Genomic DNA, 25309 nt, shown 5'->3' with positions numbered 1-25309 from the left:
GCATATTAGAATGATTTCTGAAGGATCATGTGACACTAAAAACTGGAGTAATGATGCTGAAAATTCAGCTTTGCATTTCAGAAGTAAATTATAATTATATATATATATATATATATATATATATATATATATATATATATATATATATATATATATATATATATATATATATATATATATATATATTAAAGTAGGCTGATATTAAAATAGAAAATCATTATTTTACATTTTTATAATATTTCACAATAGTCCAACCCCCTCCACCCTGTATTTTTGTTCAAATAATTGCAAGTTTGATGAGCATCAGAGGCTTCTTTCAAAAACTTTAAACATATTAATGTTTCCATACTTTTGACCAGTACTGTACTAAAGAAAAGTGTCCAAGCCAAAATGTTCTTTTAATGTTTTTAGCCATTTTAATAACAAATCTCTGGAAGAAAATAAGCAAGAATTGTACAAATACTGTAGTTAAATGAACTTCCCCTATGTTTTCTGTTAATGTTTAAGCTCTATGGGTAAACTCAACAGGGAGAAGTTTTCCACTCAGTGGCTTCAAACAGTTCATGTGTAGTTGAAAAAGATCTCCTAGTTTGTTTGAGTTTAATGTGAGACCAATTATTCACAATAGTGTTCAAATCTGGACTCCAAACATGAGCCTGATGGACTTGTTCTCAAGCCACGTCACTTTCGGCAGGAGTGTTGTCTTGTTGAAAAATAACATCTGATCATTCCTCCTTAGATAACAACTTTTCATTTGTGGGAAGCAAGCCATTCTGCAATATTCTTTTATACTCCAAAGCATTAAATGATTTTTTCACAGTGAAGTAGCTCTCCAAATACCAGTAATAAAGATCAGTGACAGCTTTAACAACAAATTGGATTCATGCATGTTGGTTAGGCCTACCACGCTGATTCTGATTTGGCAAGCCCCCTACTACTACTACTACTACTAATTAGACTGGGTAAACCCCAGCACAATCTGCTGGTGATTTGATTTCGCCCTGTAGCTCAGGCTGGAAACCTGTATATTTCTATCCCGCTTCTGTTACAAATTTACGGGGACCAATCACAAACCGGCACATGGTATGCTATTGGCGGGTTTAACAAACTGACGGGTAGAGAAGCAAGGGATCGTTGGTCTGATTGGTTGAAGGTCTATTGAATTGCGTACAGACAAAGTCATTTAAACTATGCCGGTGGATCACACCTCTTTTGGAGTAAAAATACAGAGCAGACTCCCCAGACCAATGCTCAGTCTTAAAAGATTGAGCTTTTAGATTGTCTTTAGCCAGACAAACTACTACTAATAATTACTAATAATAACAAAATACTACTAATAAGACAAAATACTACTAATAATAAGTTAATGCTGGTTCTGATATAAAGGTGTCAGAATACACAGTACATCGCAGTTTGATGCGTATGGGGCTGCATAGCTACAGATCAGTCAGGGTGCCCATGCTGACCGCTGTCCACTGCCGAAAGTGCCAACAGTGGGTACATGAGCAACAGAACATGACCATGGAGAAATGGAAGAAGGTGGCCTGGTCTGATGAATCATGTTTTCTTGTACTTCACGTGTATAGCAGGGTGCATGTGCGTCGCTTACCTGGGGAACACATGGCACCAGGATGCATTATGGGAAGGCAGTGTGATGCTTCGAAATATACACTACCTAAGCATTGTTGCAGACCATGTACAGCCTTTCATGGAAACGGTGTTCCCTGGTGGCTGTGGTCTCTTTCAGCGGGATAATGCGCCACAAAGAAAAAATTATTCAGGAATGGTTTGAGGAGCACAACGAGCTTGAGGTGTTGACTTGGCAGGCCTCCAATTGTGTTTTTTTGTGCATCTGGCTTGAGTATCTAATTACCTTTTTGGGTATGCATATAAATAAACAAGGATGTATATTATATAGGATTGTATGTAGGATGTAAAGTTGTATATCATATCACCATCTCTCTAATTTTGCTCTCTCTGTCTTCTTTTAAAAGGAGGACAGTCATCCTTTAAAAGTTGAAGGGACGCTACGCACAAGTCTCTCCTCACTGGTTCGTCTCTCTTTTAATGTTTTTAAAAATGCTCTTATCCATTTACCAGTCACACTCTGCAGTTGTTTTTCCTCTCATAAAACACTTAGAAACCCTAAACGTTTCCTTTCACAGGATCGTCCTCGCTCCAGGGATAGTCGTTCCACGCTGGGAGGGGTGGACTCACTCGGCCGACCTGCAATTTTTAACACATCTAGAAGAGGTCGAGACAAACTGATGGAGAGATCTGATAGAGAATCCACTCGAATGATGATGATGGAGTCTTATGAAGAGGACAGTAACATGTCACAGGTATGAGATACATGTGGTTGACCATAGCGGACTTTGCTTAATTTCACCTTGAAACGGGCCTTGTAACAGAAGGGTCCTCCGCTTGAGCTCGAAAAAGAGCACGCTGCACACACACACCAAATAAACATGCAAAAAAATTACTTAATGCTGTGTACTATTGTATTCAAATTATTGCATGCATCATATATCATGGGGACTGCAGATGGAAACTAGCATTAGCTAATTCTGGTACAAAACATCTTTTCGTAAGATTAATGTATTTTGTACATTGTCCCTGATAAATAAACTAATTAAATTAAATTAAATAGTTCTATTAACATGTCTAGTCTGTCAAAGAAACCTAAATAATTATCAGGTTTTCCACAAAAATATTAAGCAGCACAACTGTTTCTTACATAATAATAATAATAATAATAATAAATGTTTATTGCAGCAAATCAGCATATTATAATGATTTTCTGAAGGATCATGTGACACTTAGGACTGGAGTAATGATGCTGAAAATACAGCTTTGCATCACGGGAATAAATTTCATTCTAAAATATATTCAAATAGAAAACTTGTAATAATAATTCACAGTATTATTGTATTTCTTATCAAATACATGCAGAATGTGCTGGGCGTAAGAGATTTCTTTCAACCCCACATGGAGGAGCTTGACTGGGGGTTCAAAATTTAATCCATATTAAACCCTACAAGTTAAGAATGGGATGTCATTAAAGTTAATGTGCATGTACAGGCAGGCATCCAAAAACTTTTGCAATATAGTGTAGGCTATATTACACTCTTTATAGTGTTTTACCCTTAATTCCATACAAATACTCATAAAAAAGCGTGTCTGTCACTTTAAATACTCGAGTTTGAGTACTGCAGGATGGATTCTGATTGGCTGTCAATGTTTTTATCATTTATCATCATGGAAAAAATTATTCTGAAAGTGATAACAAAGATATAGTTTCTTTGTGCTGTTATTGTTATAGCTGTGGTGTGAACTGCTATTCTTTAATATAGAGAATGATTTAAAGAACTTTATCTTTATTGTTATCATTATAGATATCATCCTTAGTGTGAACGGTCCCTTAATAATAATAATAAATTACATATGATCTGAAAAACCTAGCACTTAATACTTAAGTATCTCTGAATTGTTTAGCAATGCTAACATAGTTAACGTATGCTTTATCAAATAAATGTGCACGTGAAATTGCACCTAATCACTATTTAAAATTTTCCTACACAGGAAACCCAGCTTCTCCCTCCTCTCCACCCCTCTTCTTATTCAATGGAACAGCCCAATGAAATAATCCGATCTCGGAACGGCAATGCCATTCTCCCAGCAGAGGGGACGCCGCGATCCGGAGGAAGTAGCAGAGCGGGCAGCAGAGGTCATCACTCACCTTTAGTGTCCATGTACCCGACTCTCACAGACGAAGAGGAAGAAGATTCTGTTAGCCCTGCGGATTCAGGAGTCCACAGAGGTTTAACGGAGCACGATGGCTTTGAAAATGGCAGCAGCGAGACGGCGAGTTCACAGATATCTGAGGCGCTATCCAACCATTTTGAACGCGCCAATGGCACTCTACGGCCCAAGTCGAAACCAAACAACATCCTGCTCCCGGCCAACGCAAAACTTTTCCTCACACCGCATAGCCCAACTATCCACAAAGCTCAGATCGTTTAGTGTTTGTTTGCAAGCGTCTTGCATTTAGAAGAGTCTTGAATTCATCGCCATTTAAACTCAGTAGACATTACAGGAGAAGGATGTGCTCTTTTGTAAATTCACTCCAAGGGTTGTGTCTTGACTATAACAAACTCTAAAAAGGAACTATTACATGAACTTTTATATGAGTACATTCCCATAGTGGCAATAACATGAACCGAACTATCAGGCCACCATCTAACCAAACTCAAACCTGAAAAACAATACCAGCATTACTCAAATAGTTGCATAAACCAGCATGTATTCTGGAACTGGGACGATTGAGCATTATGGGGCCCGATATGTGTTTCAGATACAGATTAACTGGAGACCACCGGAGTTGAGCTCCTCTGTGTGACCAGGGAATGGAATTAAGATCTCTTTATTATTATTATTGCAACATGAGGCTTCACTTGAATTTCTGTTGAGGGAGAACATACTACACAAACTGCCTTCTGGTCGGTTAATCCTTCACTGTGACTTTGACCATAATGTCTGTAATCCAAAAAGATGTCAAATGGTGTTTTGAAATATTTTTTTTATGTGTCTATTGTGTATGTTGACTGGAAACTTCCCAGTGCATGAATAGTATTATGAAGTATTGCATTACCATATTTTGAGAATGACTCCTGCGTGTTCACAAAATGTCATTGTCATTGCAGGAGTGACATTGTCTTTGTTTACAACACGTATACTTCATTCTGTACTAAAGCTTTAAATGCATTTAGTTTTAATTACCGCAAGCTCCTGAGATACTCTTGTGACCTTTCTATATCACAAAATATAAAGCCTTTAATGGGTCTTGATGGTGAGTAACTTTGGTGTATTCAGTTCACTACATTGTTTGGGGGTGGCGTTAATGATGAGTTATTAAATCATCCCTAATTATACTGCATGTATCCATGTTAGATTAATTTCAGAAAAAACAGTGTTGAATCAGAACATCATTGTTTGATACTTTCAGCCTAAATCAGAGCCGTGGTGATTCACCAAGAAAAATGGACCATTAACCATAAGTTCCACCAAAATATTACAATAAAACTGAGATAAGCTAATACCATTTTTTAAAAATGAGAAAGAATTGAACCTTATTAATTTAAGCATTGGTCAATACTGAAGCCACATTTTCAAAAACTGTTTATATGCGGACCAAACTGTGAATCATTTGTAATTGCTTTCAAACAAAATGCACATTTTCCAAAATCCATGAACGCTTTTGTCAAAATGCCACATATTTGCAGTACATTTTACAAATGCTAACATACTGCTTTTAAAACTGATAAAAGGAAATTTTAATCAAAATGATGGCAAACTTTGTGGATTTCTAATTATACTGAAATATAAATTCTTAGCAGAATATTTACAATTCAATAATTAATACAAACAAAATTAATTGAAATTTTAGCTGAACGCATACCCAGATATCCGTTTTGCCCTAGTCTCTATTACAGTAATAGCCTATTATCATTTTTTCCCCCCAGTCATCTTTTGATAAATCAAGATGGCTTCAGAATGATTTTGCTTGGAAACTGGATCAAGGAAACACTTGTGGACAGAAGAGCGGCAGAAAGAGGGAGGACTAGAACCCTCATAGTTCCATCCATCCACATCCATTATTTTCTAAAGCACCACATAGGGTCATGGGAAGGCAGGAGAACACCCTGGACAGATGGCCGGTCCCACACACACACAAACACACACATTATTCTCACTCACAAAGACAAAAGTACAGTCTCCAATTCATCTTTATGTCTTTGGATTGTAGGGTAAACTGATTTATGTGAACAGTATTGTGTTGGCCTGAGTAGGCTAATGGAGCCAAGATGTTGGTAATGAAGAGTAGCCTACTGAGTTTTGGAAAAGTGGATTGAGTAGCTATTAACTGATGCTTGTTAGTGATTGAAAAAATACTGTAACAATAACAATAGTATTAAGTAAATGCAGGGCTGAGAACGTTTGAGTTAAAAAAAAAAAATGTGAGTGAGAGTGAGCAGCCCGAGCATGTTATTTTCTATCACAATGGTTGCACATTAGTACAGGAACTTTGACTTTTATTTTGGATTTAAACCTGACTTTCAGTCACATGGTATTAAAAATTCGCCCCTGTCTTTCTCCATGGCGCTGCATTGCAATTAAATGTCCTTCATATTTACCAAAAGGGCCTCTACACGTGGAAGAAGAGAGAAGAAATAGACTCGGAAATTATTTATTTTAAATAATTTTGCCTGCAGTTTCCCTAACAAAAAGTATCGTTTATCAAGTGGAGAATATTCAGCAGACAAACAATGATTAACCCTATTTTAGTACGTAGTTCATTGGGTTATTAATAATGAAAATTTAAATGGTCACAAAGCGCTCAGAACGGGACTTTTATTTATTCAAAAAGGCGTATCGCCGTCCATTTTGTTGACTGCTCACCATGGCGAGCTTCACACATCGCTGCTTTTAATTCTAGGCACATTCGCTAAGGAATTTACCACCCATCATCTTTTCTCCTTCAGCAGTGTCGAAGCTCTTCCCGATTTATTTGAACTTCCCGAACTGTACAGTTTTCTTTTCAGCATTGTATATCTTTTGAAAACACACAATTGTGCATTTATTTCCCCGATAATATGGATTAATTTGTCGATGCCTGCTAAAATTGAACTGGACATCTCTGTTCCACCTGACCATGCAGAATATCCCGGAGATAACAACACACTCAAAGGATTAGTGTAGTTTATAAAGATCACGGTATTTATATAGATCAGATTTTTCTTCCCGGAATCGCGTTATTTATTTTAGCAGGTTCTTCCAAGGAAAGGGAACAGTGAAGAAAATAAAGAAGAAGGAAAACCCCAAACAGAGGTAACGTTACCAACGAATGTAACCAGTTCATATGACAGTATTTTTGCGGGCACATTTTAAAATGTGTCTGGGTCTTGTTGGTCACACACACACGACAGTGTGTATATATATATATATATATATATATATATATATATATATATATATATAGGCTATATATATATATATATATAGGCTATATATATATATATATATAGGCTATATATATATATATATATAGGCTATATATATATACATATATATATATATATATATATATATATGAAATATGATATAAATATATGATATAAAATCATATTGTGAAATATTATTACAATTTAATAATATTTTTCTATACTTTAAAATATTGCTTATTCCTGTGATCAAAGCTGAATTTTCAGCAACATTACAGCCATGTGTCACATGATCCTTCAAAAAATTATTCTAGTATGACGATTAATTATTAATGTTGGAAACAGTTGTGCTGCTTAATATTTTTTGTAACCTGTGATACTTTTTTTCAGGATTATCCGATGAATAAAAAACTTAATTTATTTAAAATAGAAATCGTTTGTAACAATATACACTCGTACAGTTCAAAAGTTGGGGGTCTGCTATTTTTTTTCTTTCTTTTTTTTTTGTAAAGAAATTAATATTTTTATTCAGCAAGGATGTGTTCAATTGATAAAACGTGATAGTAAAGATTTATGTTTTTAGAAAAGATTTCTACTTTGAATAAATGCTGTTCTTTTAAATATTTTATTCATTAATGAATCTTGAAAAAAGCAGCACAGATTTTTAAAAAAAGAAAAAAAGAACAGGCACAACTTTTTCCAACATTGATAATAAATAATAATATCAAATCAGCATATTAGAATGATTTCTGAAGGATCATGTGACACTAAAAACTGGAGTAATGATGCTGAAAATTCAGCTTTGCATTTCAGAAGTAAATTATAATTATATATATATATATATATATATATATATATATATATATATATATATATATTAAAGTAGGCTGATATTAAAATAGAAAATCATTATTTTACATTTTTATAATATTTCACAATAGTCCAACCCCCTCCACCCTGTATTTTTGTTCAAATAATTGCAAGTTTGATGAGCATCAGAGGCTTCTTTCAAAAACTTTAAACATATTAATGTTTCCATACTTTTGACCAGTACTGTACTAAAGAAAAGTGTCCAAGCCAAAATGTTCTTTTAATGTTTTTAGCCATTTTAATAACAAATCTCTGGAAGAAAATAAGCAAGAATTGTACAAATACTGTAGTTAAATGAACTTCCCCTATGTTTTCTGTTAATGTTTAAGCTCTATGGGTAAACTCAACAGGGAGAAGTTTTCCACTCAGTGGCTTCAAACAGTTCATGTGTAGTTGAAAAAGATCTCCTAGTTTGTTTGAGTTTAATGTGAGACCAATTATTCACAATAGTGTTCAAATCTGGACTCCAAACATGAGCCTGATGGACTTGTTCTCAAGCCACGTCACTTTCGGCAGGAGTGTTGTCTTGTTGAAAAATAACATCTGATCATTCCTCCTTAGATAACAACTTTTCATTTGTGGGAAGCAAGCCATTCTGCAATATTCTTTTATACTCCAAAGCATTAAATGATTTTTTCACAGTGAAGTAGCTCTCCAAATACCAGTAATAAAGATCAGTGACAGCTTTAACAACAAATTGGATTCATGCATGTTGGTTAGGCCTACCACGCTGATTCTGATTTGGCAAGCCCCCTACTACTACTACTACTACTAATTAGACTGGGTAAACCCCAGCACAATCTGCTGGTGATTTGATTTCGCCCTGTAGCTCAGGCTGGAAACCTGTATATTTCTATCCCGCTTCTGTTACAAATTTACGGGGACCAATCACAAACCGGCACATGGTATGCTATTGGCGGGTTTAACAAACTGACGGGTAGAGAAGCAAGGGATCGTTGGTCTGATTGGTTGAAGGTCTATTGAATTGCGTACAGACAAAGTCATTTAAACTATGCCGGTGGATCACACCTCTTTTGGAGTAAAAATACAGAGCAGACTCCCCAGACCAATGCTCAGTCTTAAAAGATTGAGCTTTTAGATTGTCTTTAGCCAGACAAACTACTACTAATAATTACTAATAATAACAAAATACTACTAATAAGACAAAATACTACTAATAATAAGTTAATGCTGGTTCTGATATAAAGGTGTCAGAATACACAGTACATCGCAGTTTGATGCGTATGGGGCTGCATAGCTACAGATCAGTCAGGGTGCCCATGCTGACCGCTGTCCACTGCCGAAAGTGCCAACAGTGGGTACATGAGCAACAGAACATGACCATGGAGAAATGGAAGAAGGTGGCCTGGTCTGATGAATCATGTTTTCTTGTACTTCACGTGTATAGCAGGGTGCATGTGCGTCGCTTACCTGGGGAACACATGGCACCAGGATGCATTATGGGAAGGCAGTGTGATGCTTCGAAATATACACTACCTAAGCATTGTTGCAGACCATGTACAGCCTTTCATGGAAACGGTGTTCCCTGGTGGCTGTGGTCTCTTTCAGCGGGATAATGCGCCACAAAGAAAAAATTATTCAGGAATGGTTTGAGGAGCACAACGAGCTTGAGGTGTTGACTTGGCAGGCCTCCAATTGTGTTTTTTTGTGCATCTGGCTTGAGTATCTAATTACCTTTTTGGGTATGCATATAAATAAACAAGGATGTATATTATATAGGATTGTATGTAGGATGTAAAGTTGTATATCATATCACCATCTCTCTAATTTTGCTCTCTCTGTCTTCTTTTAAAAGGAGGACAGTCATCCTTTAAAAGTTGAAGGGACGCTACGCACAAGTCTCTCCTCACTGGTTCGTCTCTCTTTTAATGTTTTTAAAAATGCTCTTATCCATTTACCAGTCACACTCTGCAGTTGTTTTTCCTCTCATAAAACACTTAGAAACCCTAAACGTTTCCTTTCACAGGATCGTCCTCGCTCCAGGGATAGTCGTTCCACGCTGGGAGGGGTGGACTCACTCGGCCGACCTGCAATTTTTAACACATCTAGAAGAGGTCGAGACAAACTGATGGAGAGATCTGATAGAGAATCCACTCGAATGATGATGATGGAGTCTTATGAAGAGGACAGTAACATGTCACAGGTATGAGATACATGTGGTTGACCATAGCGGACTTTGCTTAATTTCACCTTGAAACGGGCCTTGTAACAGAAGGGTCCTCCGCTTGAGCTCGAAAAAGAGCACGCTGCACACACACACCAAATAAACATGCAAAAAAATTACTTAATGCTGTGTACTATTGTATTCAAATTATTGCATGCATCATATATCATGGGGACTGCAGATGGAAACTAGCATTAGCTAATTCTGGTACAAAACATCTTTTCGTAAGATTAATGTATTTTGTACATTGTCCCTGATAAATAAACTAATTAAATTAAATTAAATAGTTCTATTAACATGTCTAGTCTGTCAAAGAAACCTAAATAATTATCAGGTTTTCCACAAAAATATTAAGCAGCACAACTGTTTCTTACATAATAATAATAATAATAATAATAAATGTTTATTGCAGCAAATCAGCATATTATAATGATTTTCTGAAGGATCATGTGACACTTAGGACTGGAGTAATGATGCTGAAAATACAGCTTTGCATCACGGGAATAAATTTCATTCTAAAATATATTCAAATAGAAAACTTGTAATAATAATTCACAGTATTATTGTATTTCTTATCAAATACATGCAGAATGTGCTGGGCGTAAGAGATTTCTTTCAACCCCACATGGAGGAGCTTGACTGGGGGTTCAAAATTTAATCCATATTAAACCCTACAAGTTAAGAATGGGATGTCATTAAAGTTAATGTGCATGTACAGGCAGGCATCCAAAAACTTTTGCAATATAGTGTAGGCTATATTACACTCTTTATAGTGTTTTACCCTTAATTCCATACAAATACTCATAAAAAAGCGTGTCTGTCACTTTAAATACTCGAGTTTGAGTACTGCAGGATGGATTCTGATTGGCTGTCAATGTTTTTATCATTTATCATCATGGAAAAAATTATTCTGAAAGTGATAACAAAGATATAGTTTCTTTGTGCTGTTATTGTTATAGCTGTGGTGTGAACTGCTATTCTTTAATATAGAGAATGATTTAAAGAACTTTATCTTTATTGTTATCATTATAGATATCATCCTTAGTGTGAACGGTCCCTTAATAATAATAATAAATTACATATGATCTGAAAAACCTAGCACTTAATACTTAAGTATCTCTGAATTGTTTAGCAATGCTAACATAGTTAACGTATGCTTTATCAAATAAATGTGCACGTGAAATTGCACCTAATCACTATTTAAAATTTTCCTACACAGGAAACCCAGCTTCTCCCTCCTCTCCACCCCTCTTCTTATTCAATGGAACAGCCCAATGAAATAATCCGATCTCGGAACGGCAATGCCATTCTCCCAGCAGAGGGGACGCCGCGATCCGGAGGAAGTAGCAGAGCGGGCAGCAGAGGTCATCACTCACCTTTAGTGTCCATGTACCCGACTCTCACAGACGAAGAGGAAGAAGATTCTGTTAGCCCTGCGGATTCAGGAGTCCACAGAGGTTTAACGGAGCACGATGGCTTTGAAAATGGCAGCAGCGAGACGGCGAGTTCACAGATATCTGAGGCGCTATCCAACCATTTTGAACGCGCCAATGGCACTCTACGGCCCAAGTCGAAACCAAACAACATCCTGCTCCCGGCCAACGCAAAACTTTTCCTCACACCGCATAGCCCAACTATCCACAAAGCTCAGATCGTTTAGTGTTTGTTTGCAAGCGTCTTGCATTTAGAAGAGTCTTGAATTCATCGCCATTTAAACTCAGTAGACATTACAGGAGAAGGATGTGCTCTTTTGTAAATTCACTCCAAGGGTTGTGTCTTGACTATAACAAACTCTAAAAAGGAACTATTACATGAACTTTTATATGAGTACATTCCCATAGTGGCAATAACATGAACCGAACTATCAGGCCACCATCTAACCAAACTCAAACCTGAAAAACAATACCAGCATTACTCAAATAGTTGCATAAACCAGCATGTATTCTGGAACTGGGACGATTGAGCATTATGGGGCCCGATATGTGTTTCAGATACAGATTAACTGGAGACCACCGGAGTTGAGCTCCTCTGTGTGACCAGGGAATGGAATTAAGATCTCTTTATTATTATTATTGCAACATGAGGCTTCACTTGAATTTCTGTTGAGGGAGAACATACTACACAAACTGCCTTCTGGTCGGTTAATCCTTCACTGTGACTTTGACCATAATGTCTGTAATCCAAAAAGATGTCAAATGGTGTTTTGAAATATTTTTTTTATGTGTCTATTGTGTATGTTGACTGGAAACTTCCCAGTGCATGAATAGTATTATGAAGTATTGCATTACCATATTTTGAGAATGACTCCTGCGTGTTCACAAAATGTCATTGTCATTGCAGGAGTGACATTGTCTTTGTTTACAACACGTATACTTCATTCTGTACTAAAGCTTTAAATGCATTTAGTTTTAATTACCGCAAGCTCCTGAGATACTCTTGTGACCTTTCTATATCACAAAATATAAAGCCTTTAATGGGTCTTGATGGTGAGTAACTTTGGTGTATTCAGTTCACTACATTGTTTGGGGGTGGCGTTAATGATGAGTTATTAAATCATCCCTAATTATACTGCATGTATCCATGTTAGATTAATTTCAGAAAAAACAGTGTTGAATCAGAACATCATTGTTTGATACTTTCAGCCTAAATCAGAGCCGTGGTGATTCACCAAGAAAAATGGACCATTAACCATAAGTTCCACCAAAATACTACAATAAAACTGAGATAAGCTAATACCATTTTTTAAAAATGAGAAAGAATTGAACCTTATTAATTTAAGCATTGGTCAATACTGAAGCCACATTTTCAAAAACTGTTTATATGCGGACCAAACTGTGAATCATTTGTAATTGCTTTCAAACAAAATGCACATTTTCCAAAATCCATGAACGCTTTTGTCAAAATGCCACATATTTGCAGTACATTTTACAAATGCTAACATACTGCTTTTAAAACTGATAAAAGGAAATTTTAATCAAAATGATGGCAAACTTTGTGGATTTCTAATTATACTGAAATATAAATTCTTAGCAGAATATTTACAATTCAATAATTAATACAAACAAAATTAATTGAAATTTTAGCTGAACGCATACCCAGATATCCGTTTTGCCCTAGTCTCTATTACAGTAATAGCCTATTATCATTTTTTCCCCCCAGTCATCTTTTGATAAATCAAGATGGCTTCAGAATGATTTTGCTTGGAAACTGGATCAAGGAAACACTTGTGGACAGAAGAGCGGCAGAAAGAGGGAGGACTAGAACCCTCATAGTTCCATCCATCCACATCCATTATTTTCTAAAGCACCACATAGGGTCATGGGAAGGCAGGAGAACACCCTGGACAGATGGCCGGTCCCACACACACACAAACACACACATTATTCTCACTCACAAAGACAAAAGTACAGTCTCCAATTCATCTTTATGTCTTTGGATTGTAGGGTAAACTGATTTATGTGAACAGTATTGTGTTGGCCTGAGTAGGCTAATGGAGCCAAGATGTTGGTAATGAAGAGTAGCCTACTGAGTTTTGGAAAAGTGGATTGAGTAGCTATTAACTGATGCTTGTTAGTGATTGAAAAAATACTGTAACAATAACAATAGTATTAAGTAAATGCAGGGCTGAGAACGTTTGAGTTAAAAAAAAAAAAATGTGAGTGAGAGTGAGCAGCCCGAGCATGTTATTTTCTATCACAATGGTTGCACATTAGTACAGGAACTTTGACTTTTATTTTGGATTTAAACCTGACTTTCAGTCACATGGTATTAAAAATTCGCCCCTGTCTTTCTCCATGGCGCTGCATTGCAATTAAATGTCCTTCATATTTACCAAAAGGGCCTCTACACGTGGAAGAAGAGAGAAGAAATAGACTCGGAAATTATTTATTTTAAATAATTTTGCCTGCAGTTTCCCTAACAAAAAGTATCGTTTATCAAGTGGAGAATATTCAGCAGACAAACAATGATTAACCCTATTTTAGTACGTAGTTCATTGGGTTATTAATAATGAAAATTTAAATGGTCACAAAGCGCTCAGAACGGGACTTTTATTTATTCAAAAAGGCGTATCGCCGTCCATTTTGTTGACTGCTCACCATGGCGAGCTTCACACATCGCTGCTTTTAATTCTAGGCACATTCGCTAAGGAATTTACCACCCATCATCTTTTCTCCTTCAGCAGTGTCGAAGCTCTTCCCGATTTATTTGAACTTCCCGAACTGTACAGTTTTCTTTTCAGCATTGTATATCTTTTGAAAACACACAATTGTGCATTTATTTCCCCGATAATATGGATTAATTTGTCGATGCCTGCTAAAATTGAACTGGACATCTCTGTTCCACCTGACCATGCAGAATATCCCGGAGATAACAACACACTCAAAGGATTAGTGTAGTTTATAAAGATCACGGTATTTATATAGATCAGATTTTTCTTCCCGGAATCGCGTTATTTATTTTAGCAGGTTCTTCCAAGGAAAGGGAACAGTGAAGAAAATAAAGAAGAAGGAAAACCCCAAACAGAGGTAACGTTACCAACGAATGTAACCAGTTCATATGACAGTATTTTTGCGGGCACATTTTAAAATGTGTCTGGGTCTTGTTGGTCACACACACACGACAGTGTGTATATATATATATATATATATATATATATATATATATATATATATATATATATATATATATATATATAGGCTATATATATATATATATATATATATATATATATATATATATATAGGCTATATATATATATATATATAGGCTATATATATATACATATATATATATATATATATATATATATATGAAATATGATATAAATATATGATATAAAATCATATTGTGAAATATTATTACAATTTAATAATATTTTTCTATACTTTAAAATATTGCTTATTCCTGTGATCAAAGCTGAATTTTCAGCAACATTACAGCCATGTGTCACATGATCCTTCAAAAAATTATTCTAGTATGACGATTAATTATTAATGTTGGAAACAGTTGTGCTGCTTAATATTTTTTGTAACCTGTGATACTTTTTTTCAGGATTATCCGATGAATAAAAAACTTAATTTATTTAAAATAGAAATCGTTTGTAACAATATACACTCGTACAGTTCAAAAGTTGGGGGTCTGCTATTTTTTTTCTTTCTTTTTTTTTTGTAAAGAAATTAATATTTTTATTCAGCAAGGATGTGTTCAATTGATAAAACGTGATAGTAAAGATTTATGTTTTTAGAAAAGATTTCTACTTTGAATAAATGCTGTTCTTTTAAATATTTTATTCATTAATGAATCTTGAAAAAAGCAGCACAGATTTTTAAAAAAAGAAAAAAAGAACAGGCACAACTTTTTCCAACATTGATAATAAATAATAATATCAAATCAGCATATTAGAATGATTTCTGAAGGATCATGTGACACTAAAAACTGGAGTAATGATGCTGAAAATTCAGCTTTGCATTTCAGAAGTAAATTATAATTATATATATATATATATATATATATATTAAAGTAGGCTGATATTAAAATAGAAAATCATTATTTTACATTTTTATAATATTTCACAATAGTCCAACCCCCTCCACCCTGTATTTTTGTTCAAATAATTGCAAGTTTGATGAGCATCAGAGGCTTCTTTCAAAAACTTTAAACATATTAATGTTTCCATACTTTTGACCAGTACTGTACTAAAGAAAAGTGTCCAAGCCAAAATGTTCTTTTAATGTTTTTAGCCATTTTAATAACAAATCTCTGGAAGAAAATAAGCAAGAATTGTACAAATACTGTAGTTAAATGAACTTCCCCTATGTTTTCTGTTAATGTTTAAGCTCTATGGGTAAACTCAACAGGGAGAAGTTTTCCACTCAGTGGCTTCAAACAGTTCATGTGTAGTTGAAAAAGATCTCCTAGTTTGTTTGAGTTTAATGTGAGACCAATTATTCACAATAGTGTTCAAATCTGGACTCCAAACATGAGCCTGATGGACTTGTTCTCAAGCCACGTCACTTTCGGCAGGAGTGTTGTCTTGTTGAAAAATAACATCTGATCATTCCTCCTTAGATAACAACTTTTCATTTGTGGGAAGCAAGCCATTCTGCAATATTCTTTTATACTCCAAAGCATTAAATGATTTTTTCACAGTGAAGTAGCTCTCCAAATACCAGTAATAAAGATCAGTGACAGCTTTAACAACAAATTGGATTCATGCATGTTGGTTAGGCCTACCACGCTGATTCTGATTTGGCAAGCCCCCTACTACTACTACTACTACTAATTAGACTGGGTAAACCCCAGCACAATCTGCTGGTGATTTGATTTCGCCCTGTAGCTCAGGCTGGAAACCTGTATATTTCTATCCCGCTTCTGTTACAAATTTACGGGGACCAATCACAAACCGGCACATGGTATGCTATTGGCGGGTTTAACAAACTGACGGGTAGAGAAGCAAGGGATCGTTGGTCTGATTGGTTGAAGGTCTATTGAATTGCGTACAGACAAAGTCATTTAAACTATGCCGGTGGATCACACCTCTTTTGGAGTAAAAATACAGAGCAGACTCCCCAGACCAATGCTCAGTCTTAAAAGATTGAGCTTTTAGATTGTCTTTAGCCAGACAAACTACTACTAATAATTTAAACCAATAGCTTATTTAATTAAAGACATAACAAAGATAAACTACTTCTACAACTTTGAGACTTCTTTTAACCACACCATTCATTAGGGGTGTAACGACACCCTCATGCATGATTTGATATATCATGATACCATATTATTGAGATATATGGTAAAAGGTTAACAAAAAATTAGCCTAGAAATCTAGACGCACCCTAGCGGCAGCAAAGGTGTATTTGGTGTATTGATTTTGGTGTAAAGGTGTATTGTATCTGAGCTGTATTCCCCTAACTCTTGCTGGACCAATCACATCGTGTATAGAGTCGGTGGGCGGGGCGATAATGACGACGGCCGAGTTGCGTTTGCGTGCTTCTAGTAAACACAGAAATTTTTTTTGAATCAGCTTTGACCGCGATTCTGGAAGACTTGGAGTTAAGCTTTTCTCTGAGAAAAGAACAAAGAACGGCACTGAAGTCATTCTTAAAAAGGGAAGATGTGTTCGGAGTTTAGCCTACCGGATACGGCCAATGTTTAATCCATCAACTAGCTCTGTTTCACCTTCGTTGCTCTGGTTGGTGTAGCGCTATCCTATCGTGTGCAGAGGGAGTTTGAAAGACGACCGTTTATCCCGCCCCTCGGATTGAGCTGTCTATGGTGAGTTTCCAGACCAAACATCTTGATGTGGGTCTGGCTTGTCAGGCTAACAAAAAATATACTGGTGATTGAAATGCTAAATCTGGAGTTACATTGGGGCTGGAAATTAATAGGCTTGGACTTGGTGCTGGTAACCAAATGCACAGGATAATGGCGACAAATATTCAGGATTCTTAAGATAAACTGAATTATTTTAGTTGAATATGCTTGCACTTTTTTTACTGACTAGATACATTATAAATAATGTAAATTTTACTGGAAACATAAGACATTTGACATGATTAGGACCCCAAATATTCCCCTACTGCATTATTACACATTATATTCAACATTATATAGGCTAGTAGTTTAATGTAGTACTGGCAGTAATACTATAACTAATTACAGTCATTTATTGCAGTTATCGTTATTGCCAGCCGAACTCAGCCCCCCGCCCACAACATTTGAGCTCGGGCAGTTCAGTCTGGCCTCGATCCATAGAGGAGTAATTATCCCCGAACAGAAACTGTTCAGACCAATGAAATCATCAGGGCGGGCTTTAGACGATGACGGACAGATGATCAACAGTAACGTAATCATGCACGTCATCAAAGGGGCTTGGATTATATTTGTTCGAATCCTAAACAGAGAGCTTGTTCGTATGCATTCACCTTCGCTATTTCTCTCTGAAATGATGATCATGAGTACTCATGATCTGAAATGAGTACTCTGTGTATCGCGTGCAGACATAGTTGCCATGTTTTACAACAAAACCCACCAACTACTAGCCCAAAACAATAGCTTCTCAAGGGGATTCTCCGGGGAAAAAATGGCGTTTGGGGGGTAAAATGTGTTATTTTGGCAAGGTTGCCTGTTAAAATTTGCATTCATGGGTCTATATATCACATAATAGTCGCTTCATCCCACGGAAATTGAAAGCAACACGCAGAAAAAAATGCGGACTTGGTGACACAGTGCAGTTGAGCTCTGTTGACGTTGCTTCGTTGCTCTGATTGGTTGTCGGTCTGTCCAATTGATGTCTTTCCTGGTTGGGTTGAAACACGCCCCATAATCACAGCCCAATGGAGCAGTTTCAGACTCATATTCTGACTAGAATTGAGTATGACCACGTCAGGCTAGAGTATTGGGGAAAAGTGCACAGGAATGTCCCTTTAAATTCACTCTTGGAAAGCAACCTTTAGACCACACTTTAGGATTTACAAAGTTGTAAGCCATTTATAGTGAGCTATTCATGGGTAGTTTTACAGTTTGGCATGTTTCTATTAATTCTTTTATCTCATTAAAGTGATAACTTTACCCAAATATAATAATCAATAAATCTCATTAGAATGCGAATGTGTAATTCATAGCTAACCGAACATTAGACCTTAAATGTCGATGGTTTGTGGTTTGTGACATGTTTATCCTGCACAGTCACGGACACGTGAGAGCTGCAGGCGTCTAGAGTTGCACTGGACAAAAGGGGCTCTCACTTTTACCTCAATACTTAAGCCTATAACTGACCTAATAACCTAGTGGTCAGTAGAACAGAACAACTAGATAAATAGACCATATTAATTGGCATTTTTGAGATTATGGCCAAATGCAGAAAATTATATTTATGTTATGGTTGATGTTAATGTGTTACATTCTTTGCTGTTAAATGGATTTTGTTTTCATAGTTTTACTATTTAAATCTTGTTTAAAGCCCTATAAGGCTAATGTGACGACATGCCCCATTACTGACATCTTGTGTTCAATTAACATCTTTTTTTTGTGTCAAAACTCTGAAGTATTTTCCTAAACAGAAGTTTCTGAACTCTACAAAACAGAAAAATAAATGTGAATATAAAGTGTGACTGTTAGTCTCCTAGTCTCATTATATCCCATTAGCCTCTCTGGTCTTTAGACATCAGTTATGAGCAAGTTTGCAGTGCTTGTGTAATATTCTTTTTAATTAATTAATTCAGCTCTAACCATATTGCACACGAGTTTGTGTTTTAAAAAAAACATTATCTACATAAAACCGCAATTTGCAGATGAACTATTATTCATTTGCAATTCAGCTGCAGTCAGACCCAGAACTTAAGTTTCTATGCAAACTCTCCATGACACTGCGCTTCCTCGTTTACAAAACAAAATGCCATTAAAATAAATCATCCGCTTGTTTCCAACGCTGGGATCTTACTGAAGTTAAACAAACCAAACTTTCCATTTCACTCTTCATGCATCTGTGTGTTATCAAGGGCAGACAGCATCAGTGATTATAATTGGTTCTACTCGCTGTTCCATCAAGTGAAGGCAAATATCAGTTGTTTAAGGAACATGTAGACTTTTTGGGACTTTAGCTTGTTCACTGTATCCCCCAGAGTTAGAAAAGTCCAGACATACCATTGTCATTTGGGAGCGTCACCCTAAAGGCTTAATAAAATTAACTTGAAGTATACTTATTTTTTTGTAAGGGTTACCCAGGAGGCAGTCATCTGCAAACGGATTTGCCCATGTGATGTAACAGATCCTGCTATATCAAAACGAGCCGTTTTTGGAGCTTGATTAAATAAATGCTTTGTTTTATTATAAGGAGGACGTTTAAAGCTCTGAAACATTGCAAGATGTTTTAATGGTAAAAAGACCTCTTTATATGTCAAAAGATCAAGGCCAATTTGATTTCTCATGTCATGACCCCTAATATTTGCATATTGAATTGTGATCAGTCTTTTTTTCTTGCATTTATTTATATGTAAATTTGTACTTATTTTATGTAAAAGTTATTAACATTATTTATTTTTGCATCATTAAATATATTTATATAATACTATCCCATGGTTGGTTTATTTATTAATGACGTCTCGTGTTCCACTCTTCTGCCCACAGTCATGTCCTTCAGGAGGGGTGTTGTCAGGCAGAGTAAGTTCAGGCATGTGTTCGCCCAGGCTTGGAAGGCTGAGCATTGTCTTGATGATGTCAGGGTATCACGAGTGACATGGGACGGTCCGCTGTGTGCTGCCAATCCGAAGTTCATTGCTGTCGTCATTGAGGCCGGAGGAGGCGGAGCCTTTCTTGTGTTTCCGCTCGCCAAGGTTGGCTTGCACTCTCTCTCTGCGATATGCAAAAACAATGCCTTCAATGTGCCATGAGGATTTACAGTTGGTGTTTAAAGGGTTAGTTCACCCAAAAATGATGTCATTAATGACCCTAATGTCGCTCCACACCCGTAAGACCTCCGTTCATCTTTAGAACACAGTTTAAGATATTTTAGATTTAGACCGAGAGCGTATGCAAGTGCATGCACACTGTACTGTCCATGTCCAGAAAGGGAATAAAAACATCATCAAAGTCGTCCATATGTGACATCAGTTGGTTAGTTAGAATCTCTTGAAGCATCGAAAATACATTTAGGTCCAAAAATAAAAAAAACTACGACTTAATTCAGCATTGTCTTCTCTTCCACATTTGTTTTCAATCTTCGAAATAAAGATTCAAACGGTCATGAATCAGCAGATTGATTCATGATTCGGATCGTGTGTCAAACTGCTGAAATCACGTGACACTGGCGATCTGAATCATGAATCAGTCCGCTGATTCATGACCGTTTGAATCTTTATTTGAGGTTTGAAAACAAACCAGGAAGAGAAGACAATGCTGAATATAGTCGTAGTTTTTGTGATTTTTAGACCAAAATGCTTCAAGAGATTCTAAACTAACTAACTGATGTCTCATATGGACTACTTTAATTATGTTATTTTTCCTTTTCTGGACATGGACAGTATAGTGTGCATACACTTGCATACGCTCTCGGACTAAATCTAAAATATCTTAAACTGTGTTCTGAAGATGAACGGAGGTCTTACCGGTGTGGAACGACATTAGGGTGAGTCAGTCATAAATTACATAAATTAAATTTTTTGGGTGAACTAACGCTTTAAGATATTCACATTAGTTGAATAATCAAACTAACATTTTCATAGAATTGGTTCAGCTCACATTGTTTTTATTTCTCCGCCACTAGAGTGGTCGAGTGGACCAGAACACCCCGGCTGTGTGCGGACACGCCGCTCCAGTGCTGGATGTGCAGTGGTGCCCACATGATGACAACATTATTGCCAGTGCCTCAGAGGACTGCACTGTCAAGGTCTGTTTTATTCTCTTGTCTTTATGAATATTCAGGATAGCATCCCTAGGGCTTCACATGGTACATTTATGTACAATGTTTTTCAATATTTATCTAATTATATTTAAGTATGACTTATAAAGGTGTTTTTGAACAAAACAGCTTGTAATTATCTATGTAAAAATATAATACACATTTTTTCATATAATATACATACTGTATATTACAAATCAAATGTTTGTATATTACCAATCAAATGTTTGTATATTACCAATCAAATGTTTGTATATTATTAATCAAATTTTTTTAATATGTTTTATAAATATGAAATATTATTATAATCTAAAATAACGGTTTTGAATTTGAATATATTTTAAAACATAATCCATTCCTGTAATGCAAAGCTGAATTTTTAACATCATTAGTCTTGTCACATGACCCATCAGAAATCATCAGATATGCTCAGTGCTCAATTACTATCAATGTTGAAAATGTTTTTGCTGCTTGACCTTTTTTGTGGAAATCGTGCCTTTTTCAGGATTCTTTAATTAAATTGATTTGAATATATTTTATTAGGGCTGCAGCTATATTTAGTAATTTACTAATAATTCTATTGATTAATTGGATAAAAGTACTTTATATTTATTAAAAAGCAATACTAAATATACTAGAGAAAATAAGACCGGTCTCTTAAAATTAACTAATGTGTTTCCTTTTTTAGAAAAATGATCATCAATCTTTATTGCTGAAATCGCACATTAATATCTATACCCATTGAAGTGCATAAAATTGCCATATTACATTCAAAATGCAAATACAAATATATATATATTAATAATTTATATATATTTTATTATATTAATACAAATATAAAAATCTATTTCAAATTACTTAAAAAAGGTTAAACATAGTACAACCTAAAGCTAAAGCTACAAACTATAAATCAAAATAATATTAATAAAAACAAGAATAATACTTAAACATTGCATTATGTTGTGCAACTTAACTTTCAAGTTTCAGCCTAACTATAGCTGAGGCAGGACATAAGCTTTTACTGTCTTCTTGGAAGGCTTTGTGGCATTTGTAAGAGGCATAAATTAGTGGACCGGAAGGTAACTTGGAACAAGAACAAGAGTAGAGATGAGATGCGCGGATCAGCTCTAACGTCACCGAATCCGCTGTTAAAGGGCACCTTTCATGCCCCTTTTAAAAAGATCTAATCTAAGTCTCAGGTGTCCCCAGAGTGTGTCTGTGAAGTTTCAGATCAAAATTCCTGACAGATCAGTTAAAGGGGTACTTCAGCGCTGGGAAGATGAATCTGTATTTAAACTGGGTCATCAATGTAGTAGAAATGTGAAATTATTTTTGAATTTGGTGTCTTCTAGACTGAGAAAAGACAGAAAATTTATTTTTGTCCCATGGGGATGAAAGACTACAATTCCCAGAATGCTTCGCTGCCCTGTGAGGCCATTCCCAACACCACCAACTTCATTACTGTGACTGAGTTAGAGAAGACACTACAATTAAAAACTGAACGTGTCTGTTCAATATAATGAGTGAGTCACCGTCACAGCACTGAGCATTAACTGCAGGAGTGATGAGAGCTGAGGTAATCGCGACTACACTCGCGGCATACATTCACAACTCGAGTTCAATCTGGCGCGTTTCAGTTCATGCCTTTGCAAGCTTAACTTTCACAGAAATGAATTTGAGAAGTTAAAAGACTTACATTGCTCACCATAGCTCGGTTTAAATGATCCTGTCTGCAAGCTGAGCTCTCCCTGCAAGCTGAGTGTAATCTCCCATCCCCCAATGCCGGATTCAAAACATGCGGAAATGGCTCCCTCTGCTGGCTATAGTCTTTAGCCTCTGGGCAAAAATTCCTCCTATGATGCAAAAATCGTCATTTTGCATCATAGGAGGAATTTTTCCAGAAATAAAATGCATAAATTTCTCATCTAAGGGAGATATGAGGGGGGAAAGCACAATATTTTGAATATTCTCCAGGGTTTCTACTGATACAAAGCCATATGCTAATCGCTGAAGTAACCCTTTAATATACCATTTTGGAAATGCCAATTTTTGGGTTTGAGGAAAATGAGCTGTTTTCTGCATGTCTTCTTTAAATGCAAATGAGCTGCTGCTCCCCACACCAGAGGGCGGAGTCTTCACAGCTCGTGAACACCCAAATAAAAACCGAAACATGACACATCTGTTTGTTTTGATGATCTTCGCTCATTTGACATTGCAGTTCTTCACCATCATGAAACATTATCATCTGCATGCATTTTAAAGCCTTATCATTCTAATCTGAAACACACACACCCGATGGGCATGCGCACAGAGAGCATGAGCACAGAGAGTTGGTGCATCTGTGAGTAGACTAATAAACTAGACTTGTTCTCTTTCTTCGATTAAACTGACAAATGGACACAAGGTCATATCAGAAACACACAAAGTTCACATGAAAACAGTTGGTTATGTTTGTGCACGTATGCAGCAAGTACGAAAATACCACGTGGTATGTATATTAGATCTGTGTAACGTTACTAAAGTGAGAGCAGCTTTTGACTGCCTTTGACTGAATGAACTTCAGTAGCTTTTATTAAGAACACATTTCTTACTTGAATGCTGCTGTTAATGCTCTGGCGAGGAGATAAACATGGCCAACTTTGTACAGCTCTCTGAGGGCGGGGTCTACGCTAATACGACAGTGTCCATCAACACTTGTGGGCGGGGCCTGTGAAATGTGATGTCACATTACTAGGAATCTACAAACGGCTTGTTCTGAGACACTGCTTATGATTTATGGGGATTAAAAAAGAGTGGGTGGATTTTTACCATTATAGGGTGGTTGTGTGTACACACACTGCCAACACACATTTATGTTCATGTAATAGTGAATTTTGCATAATAGGTGCCCTTTAAAAACAAACCATCCACCCACACATGCTTCTCTCTTATTTAGATATCCGCACCTGATACATATTACAATTATTAATATTCTCAGTGTTAAGCACGATGCTATCGTAACATATTACACTGGAGTAGGTTGCTTTAAAAAATATTCTTTGGCAAAATTAAATTTCTTAACCTAAACCAGGGTGGACATAATCAATGAAAGCAGGCAGCTCTGAAAGCAGGACCACACACACACAACAGTTACAGCTTGTTCTGCTATTTGTTGCGCTTAGCTTTGAGAACATTTTAATGGTGTATTTAATGGTGATATCAACTATAAAGTCCCATTAAACATTTCACACACACATCTCAATGACGGTGATGCATGTGCAAACTCCTTTCATGATGTTCATGTGTTTGGAGTTGCTCGTATCTCTTCAGCTGATTCGCAAACTGCCGCAAATTAAGCTTGGAAGATCAGCGTCGCATCCTGAAGCTCAACACGCTAAATTTGAGACTAAATTATATTACCACTGCTGATGCAGCTCGCTTTCTCGAATTGCCGTCTTTGGCTGAAAACAAAATAAGTAAAAGAATGAGACATGTTCATTGTGTTTTACCCATAGACTGTAAAAAAATATGGACGTAGTGTCCGTGACGTCACCCATAGGATTCTGATAAGCCGTTCTGAAGCTTAAAGTATGGTCGAGCTGGGCGTTGCCATCTTGTGAGCGAGTCAACGCGTGTCACTCCCGGATAACAGAAAATGGGCAAAAAGGCGGGATGTGCGCGGAGCTGAGGTGACGCAATAACTATAGACGGCGGATAAATGGCTATCCACTTGTTACCACGCCCTTAATTATGCAGAACCTTAAGGCTTTATATAACGGAAACGAATGAGTTATAAAAAAATTCACCCCCCTCACAGTTGTCATGAAGATCAAAATTAGCCTTATAAGCCAAAACCACAATTTGTACCAGGCTGTA

General features: G+C 36.2%; 3 protein-coding genes across 3 annotated transcripts in view; all 3 read left to right on the top strand.

Moving 5' to 3' along the window:
- The first annotated feature begins 1422 nt into the window (after positions 1 to 1422).
- On the top strand, positions 1423 to 4998 carry LOC137069045 (uncharacterized). Its single transcript, XM_067437398.1, has 5 exons — positions 1423 to 1547; positions 1748 to 1811; positions 1995 to 2051; positions 2166 to 2342; positions 3583 to 4998. Exons 1-5 carry the CDS (start codon positions 1423 to 1425, stop codon positions 4021 to 4023), a joined length of 864 nt encoding a protein of 287 aa, XP_067293499.1. The 3' UTR covers positions 4024 to 4998.
- A 4117-nt stretch (positions 4999 to 9115) lies between these two features.
- LOC137068886 (uncharacterized) lies at positions 9116 to 12728 on the top strand. Its single transcript, XM_067437384.1, has 5 exons — positions 9116 to 9240; positions 9441 to 9504; positions 9688 to 9744; positions 9859 to 10035; positions 11276 to 12728. The coding sequence occupies exons 1-5, from the start codon at positions 9116 to 9118 to the stop codon at positions 11714 to 11716; spliced, it is 864 nt and encodes a 287-aa protein (XP_067293485.1). The 3' UTR covers positions 11717 to 12728.
- Positions 12729 to 14104: 1376 nt separating this feature from the next.
- The window catches only part of coro1b (coronin, actin binding protein, 1B), a 33558-nt gene continuing 22353 nt past the window's right edge, over positions 14105 to 25309 (top strand). The window contains exons 1-3 of the mRNA XM_067445296.1: positions 14105 to 14582; positions 20185 to 20390; positions 21320 to 21442. Coding sequence (XP_067301397.1) covers positions 20187 to 20390; positions 21320 to 21442 — 327 coding nt within the window. The 5' untranslated portion in view covers positions 14105 to 14582; positions 20185 to 20186. The remainder of the gene's footprint in view (positions 14583 to 20184; positions 20391 to 21319; positions 21443 to 25309) is intronic.

Source organism: Pseudorasbora parva, chromosome 1 (assembly GCF_024679245.1).
Source record: "Pseudorasbora parva isolate DD20220531a chromosome 1, ASM2467924v1, whole genome shotgun sequence".
Lineage (NCBI taxonomy): Eukaryota > Metazoa > Chordata > Actinopteri > Cypriniformes > Gobionidae > Pseudorasbora > Pseudorasbora parva.
Note: the sequence above shows the minus strand (reverse complement) of the source record. Positions and strands in the feature narration are given on the sequence as shown.

Coding starts and splice junctions, on each gene's coding strand:
- LOC137069045 (XM_067437398.1), top strand. CDS start 1,423: ATGGGGCTGCATAGCTACAGATCAGTCAGGGTGCCCATGCTGACCGCT. Junction 1,548..1,747: donor AAATGGAAGAAGGTGGCCTG/GTCTGATGAATC, acceptor GGTCTCTTTCAG/CGGGATAATGCGCCACAAAG. Junction 2,052..2,165: donor GCACAAGTCTCTCCTCACTG/GTTCGTCTCTCT, acceptor TTCCTTTCACAG/GATCGTCCTCGCTCCAGGGA.
- LOC137068886 (XM_067437384.1), top strand. CDS start 9,116: ATGGGGCTGCATAGCTACAGATCAGTCAGGGTGCCCATGCTGACCGCT. Junction 9,505..9,687: donor AGGAGCACAACGAGCTTGAG/GTGTTGACTTGG, acceptor TTCTTTTAAAAG/GAGGACAGTCATCCTTTAAA. Junction 9,745..9,858: donor GCACAAGTCTCTCCTCACTG/GTTCGTCTCTCT, acceptor TTCCTTTCACAG/GATCGTCCTCGCTCCAGGGA.